Raw genomic sequence first — 16,603 nt, 5'->3', positions numbered from 1 at the left:
TGCTTGTTCTTCTCATAGAAAATCTACACTGATAATAGGGAAGCCTTATCTAATTCCCCAGTTTGAAGATTTTGCTAAATGAGCTCAAGTTTAGTCTGTTTTGAAATTGGGATTCGGTAGATTTGTTAGTTTGTTGCTGCTTCTGTAAATTCAAATTATATTTTTAGTTTTTGGTGTTGCTCGAAAATTTTGGGACTTCAAAGTAGAAAGTTTTTGGATTATTCGAAGTAGGTTTACAGATGCCCTGAGTTGACATTGGTGTTTCAATTATCTGTTCAGAATGAAGATTTCGTGGTTATTTTCAGATTTCAGAGGGACTTGTATTCGTTACCCTGTTCAAGCGAATAATTGTGGGGGGTGGGGTCGAGGGGGGCACACGCGGCTCGAGTTGAGTCAACTTGTTTCTTGAAGGGCAAGCATGTTCCTTGTCTTTCCCATTCCATTGTGACCTGGTGGTCACGGGTTTGAGTCACGGAAACAGCCTCTCTGCAAAGCAGTCAGTTAGTATGTATATAGATGCACACAAATCTAACCATAAACATTAACGGACATATCCAACACTGAAGATGTTCTACTTTCTTGAATTGGATTCTCATTGCTCTTGAATTGGTCAATTTTTTATAATTTTCTTCTCAGTCAATCACCTCCTCTATTTTTATTTTCTGCTTCTTGAGAACATCTCCTTTATATTTTTCATTCATTTTGCTTAGTAAGTGCTTGTGGTGTTATAGAATTGATGGCACTTGGAGAGTTGGATACATGTGTTTTAGACAATATCCTACAACCTGATGAAAGCCATGTAGAAAAAGAACTGGTCATCGGATCAGCAGGGTAGTGGAGGAAGCTCTTCTATGGAAAATCAAGGAGTTGATGGGGATGTAGAGATCTCTTGTTTTACAGAGAATTTGCATGATGTCACACTCCATTTTCAGATCATAAGGCTAAAAAGAAAGGTGATAATGTATTTTAGTGTAACTGGTGTACCTGTATGTGATTGCTAAGAGTTGGTAGTTGAATGCTTTTACCATGTACATGACGTTTGTGAGTGTGTATCTATGCATGGATTGGATGCAACTCTGCAAAATTTGGGCATCTCTATGCAAAAAAGCTACTCGACCTGTACGTTGACTAAAATTTTAACTGTCAAGAGTGTAGATCTTTGTATGGATTGTCTTTGCACGTCAAAATTCATATTTACTCTTTGATGTATCAATGCAGAATAAATTGGCAAGTGTTGTTTCCATACTAGGAGGTGTGGCTGATAACACAGCGATAAGAATTGCTCGTCGCTTGGGTAAAGTCATCTGACTGTATGGTACTTATGAGATTTTTGATCCACTGTGCTCATACATTCACAACCTTCTTTTCAGTAATGAAGAGTGATCTTAATATAATTCTGGCTTGCAATATTCCCAAGAACAGCCCCATGCTTGAGTTACTCTCTCTCCCTCCCTCCCTCCCTCTTTATAGGTGTTTATGTGTCTATATTATTTCAATGGTACCATGTGATATCTCTTTTTCAGGCAGATGCAGAGCGAAAGCTGGTTCAGAAGCTAAGAAGTCTGGGGTACATCAAACCAATATCTGGGGGTTCATCCCATACATCTTCCGCGCATAACGATCTTGCGATAACATAGTAAACATGAGACAAACATTGCCTTAGTTGATTTTTTGAGGGATCAATCAAACTAATGTGTATTACCATCTTTTGGCCTTTTAGGTTTCTTTTGTACCATAATTAGCAGCAGCACTATATAGTCTTGGTTTAATGAATTATTTGGCTACCCATTTGGATTCCCTAGAATCATTATCCATAGCATAATTATAGTAATGTTGTATGAAAGTGTTATATCAAAATGAAATTAGGCCACGTTTGGATACCTCATGTTTTTGTATTTGCATTTGGATTTGAGTTTTGGATACAAAATACATCCATTACCCTCATGCTCATGCTGTACGAGGGAGGGAGGGAGGGACGTCTTGCTGTTGCTGCGGCAAAGTCGAGGAGCAGCGAGGGTGAAGGTAATTGCCACAAATATGGATTTCCAAATAATGTCTCGCAGAAAAGATTTGAAAATCAGATTTTTTTTTTCCCATCAAGTTCCAAATCTCTAACTGCAAATGTGAGATATCCAAATCCAAATCTTGTGGGTATCCAAACGTGGCCTTAATTCATTTCTGCCTGTCAACCAGACATAGTGGGTAGGCATCTGATACGTGCCATTTTCATCTACATATACCTGTTGTTATGTTCTGATATTTGTGCTTTCGTGTACTTTAAAAGAGTTTGAAGGAGTGAAACCCAATTGTAAGGAAGGACACCATAATGATAAAATTCTGCCTATTCAAGTAAACTCAAGCGGGTTAAGGAAATATGACTGATGAGACACTGGGCTGTGGCTTATCCATGGTAAGGCCCATTATGAATAGTCCACATAAAGGAGTTGGGGTTGTACATAGTATTTCTTCACTTAGTATCCTATTTTCTTGTAAGTTTATAGGTTGGCACATGCCTGCCATTGACGTGATAGAGGGTTAGAGATGGTAGAGTGGGCTGAATGTAGGGTCAGAAAGTGAGCTGGGCCAGCCTTTGGGTTCAGTTGTAGGCCCATCGGCCTGAACTAGACTGGAGTTTCAGGCCTGTCTAATAGAGTTCGGGCCCCACATATGTTGATCAATTTCATGCTTCAATAGGGCCCAATATGGCATATTTGATTGATCGTAACTGTATATCTGGTAGGGTTCAATATCCCATAGTGGGTCCCACCATTGATTGATCATAACAGCTACATATACACGTTATCGGATGGTAGGGTTCCATGATTGACATAATTTTTGGACCAATGGAGAACCGACGAAAGGCCCATCAGATGGATGGTTCGGATCTGTCAAAGGTGGGTCCCACTGTGTAGTAACTGCACGTCATTAACTCATTATATTACAATGAGGATGGGCCCTTCTCTATTTTTTTCCTGGGAAAAAAATTTTCAGTGATTTTTCCCAAGGAAAACAAAATTTCAGTGAAAAGTTATGTATAGCTAGTTTCCATCAGATATCATGATTGAGTACACTCAGGTGAAATTGCGTGGCCAGAATTTCAAATTTAGTGGGCCACCACCCATTGGAAAACTGCATATCCCAAAAATAACCCAATCGAACAATCTTAACCGTCCAATTGAAATACTTTTTTCAAATTAAATATGGACCTTTGGATTTTCAACAATCAAATCACCTATCTCATGCAACACCTAAGAAAGAATGCTAACCTTTGATTAAAACGTGATTTTTTAGGAATTTTTACAAGATCATTGCTTGTATCCATAGCCGTTGATTGAATGGTTAGGATTGATCGATGGAATGGAAGGTCCCGCGGATTAATGGTGCCATCACCAAACACGCAAACCCAACAAAATCTTACTCACGCGAATGCCCTTAGCATTTCTCACCCCAACAAGTCTCTTGGCTTTTGCTAAAAAAATGAATTTGAATCAACAGTTAACCGATCCAATCTTATGGTAAAAGCTCAAACCGAATTCCCAAAACTAGACCCGAGTTGCACCCTATTGATTATCAGCCGATATTTTCATTTTATCAGCCAATAGTTTTTCCTCTCAAGATAATAAAAATAGGGAAATGATTTCAACACATACATGTTTTGATACAAGACGCTCAAGTTTCTTGTCTTTTAGTATTTAAAGAGCTATAGAAGGGTTTTTACGGCTCCCAAAAAGCACTTACATGACAATTAAATGCTAAAAGACAAGATACATGAGCGCATGTATCAAAACATAGTTGTGCTGAAATCATTTCCCTAAAAATAAAGAAAAAAAATCAATGAGTAGATACCGGATTTATCAGTATCGGCCATGGGCCAGTGTAATTGAGAATTCAGCTCTTAAAATCTTTCTTTTTTCTCCATTTGTTTATGTTTATTCGTTTCCATTATTTGACAAAAATCTATTTCTACCAGGACCTCTTTCAAAATATTTGCATATTTTGAAACAATTCTCCAAAAGCTTAAGCTTTTAGAATTGGTGTTATTTAATCATTTATACTTCAACACATATGACCTCATATACAAATGGTTTTGGAGTTAAATGTGATTATTTGCAAATAATGGGTATAATAGGTTTGGAAATAATGAAGTTAATAACTTAAAATGGTTTTGAACTTCAATGAGGGCCCGTTTGGATACCTTATATATTGTATTTGGATTTGGAATTGAGTTTTGAATACAAAATGAATAGATCTGGCAGCTCATGTTGAGGGAGTGAGAGAGGGAAGGGGGTACTTCCTATGGAGGGGAGATATGTGGATTTCCAATTTCTTATTTGCACAGCTTATTTGGAAATCTGATTTTTTTCACTGTCAATTGCTGAATTGGAAATCCAAGAATTTGATCGGATCCAAATTACAACGCAAAAAGGGCTGCAAATGTGAGAAATCCAAATCAAAATCTTCTCTGCATTCAAAATCCTCTTTGTAGTTAATGACTTACGATGAGCAATTTCGGTGTGGAGGCTATTTCACCTCTGTCGCCACTAAGCGCGTCGCCCAGAAATCAACCACTCACTCTCTTCTAAAGGGGTGACATTAAAAACCATGGAACCGTTTGGATACATTGATTTATAATACAAGATCGTAAAATCCTAGTCATTTTTGTCAACATGGCTGCTAGTACTGGACTGGTTTTATGTGTTTGAACTGACTATGACCAAAGTCGTGGCTAGGAGATTCAGGATCTGAAGCCGTACTAGGTAAGCCCTATATTAGTAAGGGGCTACTCCTACAGTAATTGGGGGCTTCTTTTAAGCTAGCCAACCCCTCTACCAGACAATCCCGGATCTTACTTAATGAAAGCAAGCAAGAGCTCAAACTTCAACCATGAACGTTATAGCAGTAATGTAAGATCTAGGCAACAACATTATTAGAACATCTCGAGAAGGAAAGGAAAGCATTATCTCAACGCTTCTTTTCTCTGGCTTGCTCTTCAAAATCTCATTTTGGCCTGCTATAATGAAATCGAATTTCATCTCCTGAATGGCTGATTTCAGGGCCAAGCACTTAGTCACAAGACTCACAATGGGGTGAAAGGGGCTCATTTTGTTACCATTGCCCCTTATTTTTTTATTTTTTTTGGATGGTCAAAGAGTCCTACATTCTTCCATGTCATTTTACAGGCAAAAGTCATAAGATAAGCTGAAAACCATAATTCGAAAGTACATTTTTTGTAGTACATGATATTCACCCTTCTTAAATGACATTCATTGAAATTGTGTACTTACACGTGAAAATGATGTAAACTCGTTCAGTTCATATAGTAAATGAACTGAACTCTACATTTTTTTGTAGTACATTGTTTTTTATAACTTGTGCTAAGGAAGAGCTAGAAATATAATTAGTCATTTATTGAGTCCTTCTAATTTAGAAGCTGAGTACAGAGCAATTACCACACATTAGAATACTTGAAAAAGTCTATGTTGTAAAGTACCCGTAAGGAATCGACCATCCCAATAGAACCTGAAAGCAACGTCCCATATTCAACTAACAAAAGTCACAATTAACAGAAGGTTATCATCGTTAAATAACAGCCATCTATTTGCTATGGTTCATTCATGCACGGCCCCCATCTCTCTCTCTCTCTCTCTCTCTCTCTCCTCCCACTGGGGATACGTGTTTCTTCAATATCCATCCGTTTAGCACCGAATATAGTCCTTTAAATTTGTGACGATGTGAGCCACATAATCACAATCAAGAAAAATGTAAGGGAAATGTTATCAGCACTACTGTATTTTGATGATCACACTCCTCACTTTATTAAAAGAACGGTATGGCCCGCACCATAGGATGATCCAAACTGTCCATTAGATGGGCCACACCCTAAATATGTTGTGACCCAAAAATCATTTCCATAGGTTGATCCTAACCATGGTTTTAAATTTCGTCGGTGGAGACTGACACCGAAATCACCAACAACCAAAACGGTATTTTATTTCGGTCGAAATTTAAAACCATTAGATGGGACCGTGTCGTGTGTTGGGGAGATGGTGGGGCCGCGAATGATGGCCCACAATTACCCGTACTAGAGCAACCCAGAATAATAATAAAAAAAAACCTACATCAAATACATTCTTGTCCATGATTGTGTGTGGGGCTGAAGTATGGGGCCTTCTGCCATCGATGATACTGTCATTTAGCACAGTGCAATGGCCCTTTAGATCTGGAAGAGAAGCTGTGAAAACTACCCATCTTTGGACTTACTCTATATAATTGAGATGTACCTCATAAATTTGTGACACTGTCTTATCACTAGAAACATGCACGGGAGTGATTCACAAGCCGCGTACGTAGCCTTGCTCGTGATCGGAAAAAATCCGGTAATATTTTTTCCGATCAATGGATATTATTGAGTGTTTGATCGGATAAGGAACTGTCCAGCACGCAAACTGGTGAATTAAAGCTTTCTTCAGGCTTTCATCTATCCTCTCTTTTGCAACACTGGATATTTGTGTCTCTTATTTTATTTATCTGTACTAATTCACGCGATTACATGTTGATTGCTAATGGTAAAGTAATAAATGATATATAGATATTGGGTTATGAAAGAGACAGAAACTTTCATATATGGGAGAAATTTTAAGCTTTGGATCTTAGGAACATATAAAATCTCATGAATAGAATAGACACAAATTTGTACAATGTACCTGATCGCATACCTACGGAACGATCCTACTTGTTGAATCTATTTTGATAACATACCTATCTAACGATTCTAGCTAATTGTTCAACCAATGCGACTTTTGCACATTCATGTAATATCTTTGCTATTTTGGGTTATCCAATTATAGGCTTCTGATCATTATTAGAAGACCTTATATGGGCAATCATTAATCTTAGATCAATGGTCTAGATTGATGAATGATATTAAGTGGGAAATTATTAGATTTACCTATTGACCAAAGTGATCAGAGAGGGGTATAAGAATTACCAGTGCATCTTATCCTATTAAGACATGATATTTAGTGTAGTCCTAAGTTTAACTACATCAAGATTAATAGTTGATTAAGTTATTACAATTCTATTATGGGTAGAACTCAAAGTGGTATTTTTCTATACATAGAGGGGTTACGCTGCCATCTAATTGAATATAAAGAGATCTTCCCCATCAGAGATCAGATCAACCAGAGAGGCAATAGAAGATCCAGCTCAAATCCATCTCTACCTTGGCCGATCGAGGCAAACTTTTCATTCTTCTTTGTACTTTAGTTTATTTGTATGGCTAGATTAATGTAAACACAATCTTTGAGTTGTTTGGGTAGTAGCCTATCCAAGGTGGGTCCTACCGTGATGGATGGTTCAGATCACCGTACAAGTGGGCTCTACATTGTAGAATAGGGTGGGCTTCTATCTTTGGTAGCCCCAGGATTAGTAAACACGGCCTTTCTAGTGATTGTTGGAAGACACGTAATCATTGATTTCTCATGTCTGCTACTCGGCAATTTTTTTTGAAAGAAGGTAAAACAGTTGAAACCTTAGTTGGTTCTATTCTACCACAGTAAAATTCCTAGTTCTTTGTCCAATTGGGCTTTCAAGGATCACAAGAAGCCATGCTTTCCTGATTTTGGTCTGTTTTGTTTGTCTGGTCTGGGTCAGTTTGTTTGCCATATTTTGAGTCTTGTTGGCTATGTTGCTAGGTTGAAGATAACCTATTATCTTTTGATTAGTTAGTTCTATAGTTCAAATAAGAGAAAAGAAAAGGATGAAAGAATGAAAGGCTGACAAAGTTCTGTAATTAGCTGAAGAAAAGCAGATAAATGATAAAGGTGTCGCTCTCACTTTGCCTGTCCAAGCATTGAATGCCCTCTGGCAAGGCTAAGGAGAGAGATGCTCCCATGCAAAATCTAGCCCAACTTCCCAATCTGCACATACCCCTAAAATTCCCCAATAAAGCCTCAAAATACCATTTATTGGATTGCAACTGATCAATGTGAAATTTGCAGATAAGGTTTTGTCATTTTGGAATATGCAGTAGTGTAGTACCCTCCCTTTCTCCTTTTCTTTTAACTGCAAGTGTTCGGGTCTCCCAGTATTAGTAGTCACGTGAATGCCTTTTTAGCATTTTTTCCTTTGTCCCTTTTCTATTTCCCTTCTTTCTTTCTTTTACTTATTTAAAGAGATATTTACAACCCTATTGATTGGGACTTTTTAGCATTTACACCTCTACATTCCCCATCTTATATTTAGTTTGTTATTTGTTGGACAAGACTAGTCTTTCTTGATCCTCTCATCCCCCTCTCTCCATGAATTCAATTTATCTCAAACCCCCCTCTTCTTTGCCTCCTCTAGAGGGCAATGGAGATCAAAAACATATTCTATTCAATCCAACATCCCAAACTACCTCATCTACGCGTCCCTTCTTTTTCAATCCAACACAAGAACTAGAAAAAGGAGATCATGATAGAAATAATCATCATCAACAACAACATCATGAGGTAAGAAGAAGTGGGAATATGTAATTAAAATTTAAAGCTTTTATTGATGGATTTTAGCCTGTATTTGCACCTCTTGGAATTCTGAACTATAAATCTCTTGTTGATTGTAGGGTGATCTGCAATTTTCAGCAAGTGGGTCACTTCCAACCATGGACTATAACAATAACAGTAATCCTAGCTTCAGCCTCAAATCTTCTATCTCTAAGGGAGATGATAGATTTGGAGATCAATTGGATAATGGTTCAGTTAAGTGGATGTCTTCGAAGATGCGTCTAATGAAGAAGATGATGAGATCAGATACTTCACTTGAAAACAATCAGATCAATAACACGCAAATGTGTCAAAATCAGCAGCGATCACCGCGTCCTTGTGAGGAAGACAACAGTAACAATTCACCCAGCGACAAGATCAGAGTCTGCTCAGATTGCAACACTACAAAAACTCCTCTATGGAGGAGTGGTCCTCAAGGACCCAAGGTAAATTCCCTGTCCACCTTTCAATCTACTTTTGTTTTTTGACAAAAAAAAAGAGCCATGTAAGCTCTAGTAATCATAATTTTCGTATTGTGATTTCTGAGCTCATAGTATGTTTTCTATACGATTTGCAGTCTTTTTGCAAAGTGAGCCAAAAAACGCCACAGCACACCCTACAGAGCACTGCCCCATGAGTTTTCAATCTACTTATTTATTGTTGGAAATAATGTACACGTCGATCAATTAATCCTTAAACCTTGAATAACACTTCTTATCATGGATGAGATAAAAGATCCGTGTTTGCGTGGTGTTTTTTTTTTTTTTTTTCCTCATTCCTAGAAGCATGAACGATTTGGCTGATTGTGTAGCCAAATCAGGGGCATCTAGCATCTCATTTTATATGAGGCAATCTTTACCACGCGAAATGCAGTTGTAATCTCTTCTTTTTAATGAATTTGGTATCTTTATCAAAAATAAAAATTAATACTTCTTATCTATAACTCAATTACTTCTTATCTATAACTCAATTACATCTCTCCAACTCCTAACACTACTACTTGATGGTGCAGTCACTTTGCAATGCCTGTGGAATCCGACAAAGGAAAGCAAGGCGGGCCATGGCGGCGAGCAGTGGACTTCTACCTGTTAACACATCTATGAGCAGTAAGAAGGTGATCAAGGAGAAGAGAACTGATACTGAGTACACCACTCAATACAAGAAGCAGTGCGAGCTCGACTCCCCTCGCCCGAAAAAGAAGCTTAGATTCAATGAATTGATAATTAGTTTGAGTAAGAATTCGGCCTTCCATCGAGTTTTCCCGCAGGACGAAACTGAAGCGGCGATCTTGTTAATGGCACTTTCTTGCGGTCTTGTTCAACGTTGAATTTTAGTTATTATTATTTTTTTGGTTGTTTTCTGTTTTTTTTTCAACAAGAGGGTTGTGTTCTAGTTAGTGTGGGGTGTGTGTTTTATTGAGAGAAGGAAGAGAATATTAGGATCTGATGAAAGGGACGACCCAATAACAGAAATGAATGTTTCTGGAGATTGCTTGAGTGTGTAGTAAAATGGTGTTGTTTTTCTAAACCAGGTCGGTAATGAAATTAACGATCACATAAGCTTGATTATAAACACCAAATAAGTTTTTGGGTACTCTTTTCAGCTCATTCTGGATTTTACTGCTTGGTTTCATCCCTCTCTCTCTCTCTCTCTCTCTCTCTCTCTCTCTCTCTCTCTCTCTCTCACTCACTCACTCACTCACTCACACACACACACACAGATATGCAACACTAAGAGTGCCTATACTTATAGTGCTTAATTACAGTTTCTAATGTTGTGATCTTGTAAGTCACAGTCAACCCTAAGCTTACATACTGTGCAGGCATTTTCTAATGCAGCAATCTTGAAGTCCTACAGCCTCTAAGATCAGATCTAATGAGATCTGACCATTGGATAATCAAGTATTATATGAGAGTTAGATGAGTGGTAGTTAGAATAGATAAGGCAACTGATGCAGATTAGGAGACTCTTTTTCATGTTTATCTCATCCTCCCTTACTTATCCCCCAAGTGGTCTGTACAAGCACAGTTAGGGCTGATTGTAATCATCAAAGATATCTCTCAATTCTCTCTCTCTCTCTCTCTCTCTCTCTCTCTCTCTCTCTCTCTCTTCCTTACAGTGGTTTCTTTTATACAGAAAATAGCAGTTTTCAGGAATGTTATTAGCTTTTTTTCATGATGTTTTAAGAAATTTGTATATTTCATTTCTAGACAAGAAGAGAGGAAATGATTTGTTGAATAAAGATATGAGAAGCTTGAATATTGTATCTTTATTGGAGCAAATACATAAGAACTTAGTTTTCAATTGTTAGGATTGTCTTAGTAAGATATGTACCAAATTAAGTTGCAACAATAACTATGGACTGTGTAAGTTGGACATGGAAAAAGCTTATGATAGAGTGGATTGGGGATGTCTGGATTACTCCCTTGAGCGTATGGGATTTGGATGTCTATGGCGTTCGTGGATGAAGAGTTAAGTGTCATCTGCTTGGTTTTCTATTCTCATTAATGGATCTCCAAAGTGTTTCTTCAAGTCGTCTAGAGGGCTTAGACAAGGGGATCCTTTATCCCCTTTCTTGTTTGCCATTGTGGCGGAAATCCTTAGTAGGTTACTCGCGATGGGAAGTGGCCTTGATCTTTTTAGAGGATTCAGGATCGGCTTGGAGGAGGTGGAGGTCTCCCACTTGCAATTTGTTGATGATACAATATTATTTTGTGAGCCGGAGACTGGGCAAGTGAGAAACTTTAAAGCCATTTTGAGATGCTATGAGCTCATTTCAGGCCAAAAATCTAATTTCCACAAGTCAAAATTTTTTGCTTTGAATATTCCTGAGGAGAGGGCTCAGGAAATTGCTGTGATTATGGGATGTCAGCTGGATTCGTTGCCTTCCTCGTATTTGGGCCTTCCGTTAGGGATTGGTAGACCGAATAAAGATTTGTGGGATCCTATAGTTGAGAGGATCGAGAGAAGATTTGGTACATGAAAAAGGAATCTTGTTTCTCGTAGTGGTAGGCTTGTGCTGGTTAAGGCGGTATTGTCCAATATACCTATATACTTCATGTCTTTATTTAAATGCCATGTTAGTGTCTCCCTTATGATCGAACAGATCCAGAGGAGATTCTTGTGGGGTGGGAATGAGGATAAGAGAGGAATTGCTTTGGTAAAATGGGAGGAGGTTTGTGTCCCCATCAAGTTGGGTGGTTTGGGTATCAGGAGAATTAGAGATTTTAATCATGCGCTCTTAGGTAAATGTTTATGGAGATTTGGGGATGAGCATGATCGTTGGTGGGTCAAGGTCATTAGTAGTAATTATGGATGCGATATGGGGAGATGGGAATCCTTGGACTTGTTTGCAAAAAAAGGGTTGTCGGTTTGGAGAGACATTCTAAAATTGTCTTCTCTTTTCAAGTTAAAGGTTAGATTTAGAGTGTATAGGGGTGATAGAATATCATTCTGGCAGGATGTGTGGTGTGGGGATGTGTCCTTTAAGTGTTGATTTTTGAGATTATTCAATATGGCTTCAAATAGGGAGGCCTTTGTTAGCGATTGCTTTGAGTGGAATGAGGGTGTTCTTGTGTGGAACCCTGGGTTTAGAAGATCATTTTTTGAGTGGGAGGTGGAATTGTTCTCTAGCCTGCGAGCCCTTCTTGAGGGTTATTACATTAAAAGGAATGGGGAGGATAAAAGGCTTTGGATTGAGGAACCTTCTGGACCTTTCTCGGTTAAATCTTTCTATAAAAGTATTATGCCCATTTCTAACCCTTCATATTCGGCAAAGGTATGGAAATTTCATTGCCCACCTAGAGTTTGTATCTTTGGTTGGGCGGTTTGTCGTGATAGAATACAAACTACTAACTTTCTGAGAAACCGTGGTATGTGGCTTATTGATCATTGCCCACTATGTCTGCATGATGGGGAATTTGTGGATAATTTGTTTATGCATTGTTCGTTCACTATGATCATATGGCAGTTCATCTTCATGAGATTTGGGATTTGTTGGGTTTTTCCAAAATCTATTCCGTCGCTATTGCACCAATAGGGAGGGGTTCCTTGGAAGGAAAAAGGAAAAATGTTGTGGAATTTTTGTTTACTAGCTACGTGGTGGTCTATATGGAAGGAGAGGAACTCTAGAGTCTTTGAGGAGAAAGCCATGAATCCTCATTGGATTTACTTGAAGATCATCACCTTGGTTATATCTTGGGTGAGATGCCTCCCATCATTCTGGTTTGTATCGGCTTTTGATCTTTGGGAAGGATGGCGGGATGTGTGCTTTAGTGTTGAGCGCATAGATCTTATTTTGCAAAGGTGGAAGCCCCATGCTCAAAACATGTATAAGCTTAATTTCGATGGTGCGAGTTCCGGCAATCCGGGTCCGCAGGAGTGGGATGGGTTTGTCACAATGATAAGGGGGATGTTGTGTGGGCATACTACGGCTCTTTTGGTGTGTCTGATTCCTCAGATGCGGAAGTGAGGGCGGCACATTTTGGCATTTTGAATATTGATAGAAGGTTGATGGATCAGACAATTGTTGAGGGAGATTCGTTAAATGTGATTTGTTGGCTGAAAGATGGGGTGGCTCCTCCATGGAGATTTCTTTCCATTTTGATGAGATTGAGGACTTAACTGCGGGGTCCGCTATTGGCTTTCAGCATGTTAGAAGATCGGCAAATGATAAGGCGGATGCACTAGCTAAGCGTGGTGTTTCCGGTGGTTCAATTATCTGGTTCGACCACCTTCCTCCCTGAGAAGGGGTTTTCTCTGTATTTTGTTTTTTCTTCTTTCCTGTTTCTTTCTTGCTTCCTTTTGTAGATATGGGTGGTCCATCTCGACCTCCTTAATTTGCTATGATATATAATTATTGCCATTTCAAAAAAAGAAAACAATAACTATGGACTAGCAAAAATGCCTATGATGGGTGCATGAGAACACGACCTTCCACTACGAGAAAAAAATAATTAAGGATTAAAAAGGGAATATGCTACAGACACGCAAACCCGTAAACTAGAAAACCTTTCCCTCCTCTCTCAACCAAGACCGTACATGAGAGTAACCCTAGATAAAAACTTGTGAAGAAAACTCATGAGAAGAACCAAAGAAGAAACTCTCTATGACTCTATGTAATAGGGACATCCTTAACACGGCCGTGTTTATACACGCGATACACAAGATACATACACTTTGAAGCCAACAAACTATGCCTTTCTAAGAAGATATGCTAATAGTAATAAGAGACGCGGTGTTTTTAAGCAAATACGCATTTTATTTATCATTATTTATCCAGCCACATTGAATTATTTGCCTTCAGAAGACATAGGGAGAAAATGTGACTTAACAGTTCCTTAACAAGCTCTTATCTCCATCTAATGAGAGAGATAAGGGATCCCCTCTCTACCACTCAAGAGATGCCTCCACGTTCGATCCCTCCGCTACTGCCATTTCCCCCACGCCCCGATCCATAGCCACCTCCACTACCAAAACCAGAGCCAAAGCCACTCCCACCATGATCGCCACCTCCTCCTCCACCTCCTCCTCCACTACCACCACCTCCAGTGCGACTTCCCCCCTTCCCCACTACACCTGACCCACTACCACTACCAAAACCAGATCCTGACCCACTTCCACTGCGAGAACTATTGCCTCCCCCGCCCCCACCGCCTCCCCCGCCCCCACCGCCTCCAACACTTACATTGAGTGGAGGAGGAGTCCCTTGTGGGGGAAGTGGTCTGCCCGTTGGTCGGGCAGACTGAATGAAGGTAGCAAGGAAGAAGAAAGCAACACATACTAAGAGGAGACGCGCCATGTCAAGCAAGTAATGCCAAGCAAGTAGCAAAGCAAACTAGTACTCAAGCTTGGGGAGAGGAGTCAGGTATTTATAAGGTTAGAGTCTGCAATAATAGTGTTGGAGAGTGTCCTTAATTGGATTACGTGTTAAAAATGTTGCACAAAATGTGTGTCCTTATTTGGTTTTTGTCAATTGTATGATGACATAAGTTGTTGAGCCAGCTATGATCAGTATGCAACTTCAAGCTCGTTTCAGAGGGAATCCATGTTCATTGTCTTGATTTTTTCCCAATGACCAAATTACCCATCTCGATTCTTTGTGTAAATTGCCAATTCTTTTTTTACATGGATTGGGTTTGATCTTTGATGAGCGCTCTACGCAGAAATTTCTGATATTCCATGCCATGGTTGGATCTCATGTTTTCTTCCCCCATTTGTTCCTTTACTATTTTTTCTACTGTTTTTCTTTCTTTCTTTTAATGGCAAAGAATCATAGTGCAACAAAAGAGAATCTGGGGTTAGCCCGGCTATCAGGATGATCAGAGGAATACAACTAAGAAAGAGAAAACAAAATACAAAGCAAACACGCGTGTGTGTGTTGTTGGGGGGGGGGGGGGGTTCAAATTTCTAAGGCCGCTCTAGAAACCCCATCTCAAGGGGAGACCTGCACTCCCAAATTTGATAGGGGCAGCAATTAGCTTTTTACGGCTGTTACAAACCTCAAGGTTGGATGCAATCAATATTCAATCAAAAAAGTGTATAACAAAGTGAGTTGTGCCGTTATCAAAATATGCATTTATTATGGCATGAATTTATAACAAGCTAAATACCACCTCCTAGGGGTTTAGGATTTCATATTTAGGGTTTAGGATTTCGGATTTAGGGTGTAGGGTTTTCTCCCATGCTCGTTAGCGTCAATTTTTAACCAATATGCGCCGTGCCATTGGCAAGATGCACATTCGCGCCCCCCCCCCCCATGAAATTTCAATTTGTTTATTGCATTGATGGAAATTTGTACACCAATCTGATATTTGCAGCCCCTTGTGTTTGATATTTGAACCTTTTTCTCTAATTTTTTTGAACTGATTGAAATTTATTCGAAAAATAAGCACACGTCCTATAGAGTCGTTGCAAGAAGGGATACAAAGGAGAGAAAAGCACAAAGAAGATACCAACACAAAGCACCTCCCAATATTATGGGGGAGAAAATCAAATAGTTCTAAAGCCACATGAGAGAGTACTCCCTCCCTAGCTATAACTAATTTGCCTCATTGTTTGCCGATCTCTTGACATGATGAAATTGGGCACGGTGTTCTTCCACACTCAACCGCGGATCTTATCAATGAACTCTAAAAATCTCCAAGGCCTGATAGGTCCCCTTCCAGCCATCTAATAAAGTTAAGGGAATCTCCTTCCACTACAAGATTATCCAAGTTGCCACCCAACATAAGTCGAACACCCTGCAGAACTGCTAGACCTCAGCCTCGTTTGAATCCCTGATTCCGATTGGACTAGAGAAGGATCACTTGGTGCAACTTTTTCCAACCCTAAGAAGCCCTCCAATACCTGTCAGACTCGGGTTGTCCATGCTAAATCCATCAAATTTTAATTTTAACCATCCGAGTCCAAGGGACTCCATCGAAGCGCAACAGAATCCTCGAACTCCCTGCTAAGGCAAATCTCCTTTCAGCATCGCCTAATATATGTGGCTAAGTAGAGGTTGAAGCTAGGAAGGACTTTGGCGCTAAAGATAACTAGAGATAATATCCTTGAGAAAGAAGATAAAAGACTTTTGACTACATTCTTAAAAGTGCGAGCATTTCTCTCTTTCTAAAGGACCCAGATAAAGGCTAGCAAAATCAACTTCATAATATCCTTCTCTTACTAGGGTCATGACATCAAAAACCAACTGTTAAGGTGCTCTTTGAAGAAAGCAGGAAACACCCATGAGGCCCAGAACAAATTTGGGATTCTACTCCAGACCTCCTTAGTATACCTACAATGAATGAACATACAATCTACTGACTCACTCACCTCATATATAGGGCACAGTGATCAACGATGAGCATCTGCAATGACGATTATGATCAATTCTTGTTTTAATTTTTTCTTTCTTAAGACACTATTTTTAACTAGCCATTGAAACAAGGGCGCAAGCAAGTGTGAACTCCACACTTACAATAATTGAGTAGAATTCGGGCAAATTAATGATAGATGGTTGAAGATAGGATAGATCGTGGACCATCGGTTTAACTAGCTACCTCTAAGTGACACAATAGTTCTAGGAACAATATTCAGCG

General features: G+C 39.2%; 4 protein-coding genes across 4 annotated transcripts in view; all 4 read left to right on the top strand.

Annotated features, from left to right (window-relative positions):
- LOC143847504 (signal recognition particle subunit SRP54 2) overlaps positions 1 to 16,603 on the top strand; it is a 104,807-nt gene that overhangs the window by 43,802 nt on the left and 44,402 nt on the right. The gene's annotated exons all lie outside the window — the stretch shown is intronic.
- LOC143859127 (proteasome assembly chaperone) lies at positions 852 to 1,637 on the top strand. The gene is given in 6 exon segments (XM_077369811.1): positions 852 to 969; positions 1,047 to 1,100; positions 1,103 to 1,119; positions 1,219 to 1,294; positions 1,371 to 1,433; positions 1,522 to 1,637. Coding segments are annotated over 6 exon segments (444 nt in total).
- On the top strand, positions 8,204 to 10,129 carry LOC143859909 (putative GATA transcription factor 22). The gene is made up of 3 exons (XM_077370406.1): positions 8,204 to 8,492; positions 8,603 to 8,968; positions 9,535 to 10,129. The coding sequence occupies exons 1-3, from the start codon at positions 8,301 to 8,303 to the stop codon at positions 9,847 to 9,849; spliced, it is 873 nt and encodes a 290-aa protein (XP_077226521.1). The 5' UTR covers positions 8,204 to 8,300; the 3' UTR covers positions 9,850 to 10,129.
- LOC143859117 (uncharacterized) lies at positions 11,140 to 13,267 on the top strand. The gene is made up of 5 exons (XM_077369801.1): positions 11,140 to 11,414; positions 11,607 to 11,870; positions 12,051 to 12,300; positions 12,640 to 12,989; positions 13,090 to 13,267. The coding sequence occupies exons 1-5, from the start codon at positions 11,140 to 11,142 to the stop codon at positions 13,265 to 13,267; spliced, it is 1,317 nt and encodes a 438-aa protein (XP_077225916.1).

Source organism: Tasmannia lanceolata, unplaced genomic scaffold (assembly GCF_043159265.1).
Source record: "Tasmannia lanceolata isolate RefF3 unplaced genomic scaffold, GAP_Taslan_0.1 ptg000003l, whole genome shotgun sequence".
NCBI classification, from domain to species: domain Eukaryota; kingdom Viridiplantae; phylum Streptophyta; class Magnoliopsida; order Canellales; family Winteraceae; genus Tasmannia; species Tasmannia lanceolata.
This window is presented reverse-complemented; position numbering and strand designations above follow the sequence as displayed.

Coding starts and splice junctions, on each gene's coding strand:
- LOC143859117 (XM_077369801.1), top strand. CDS start 11,140: ATGGGAAGTGGCCTTGATCTTTTTAGAGGATTCAGGATCGGCTTGGAG. Junction 11,415..11,606: donor CTGGATTCGTTGCCTTCCTC/GTATTTGGGCCT, acceptor ATGCCATGTTAG/TGTCTCCCTTATGATCGAAC. Junction 12,990..13,089: donor CTGATTCCTCAGATGCGGAA/GTGAGGGCGGCA, acceptor GTTGGCTGAAAG/ATGGGGTGGCTCCTCCATGG.
- LOC143859909 (XM_077370406.1), top strand. CDS start 8,301: ATGAATTCAATTTATCTCAAACCCCCCTCTTCTTTGCCTCCTCTAGAG. Junction 8,493..8,602: donor ATCAACAACAACATCATGAG/GTAAGAAGAAGT, acceptor TGTTGATTGTAG/GGTGATCTGCAATTTTCAGC. Junction 8,969..9,534: donor GTGGTCCTCAAGGACCCAAG/GTAAATTCCCTG, acceptor TTGATGGTGCAG/TCACTTTGCAATGCCTGTGG.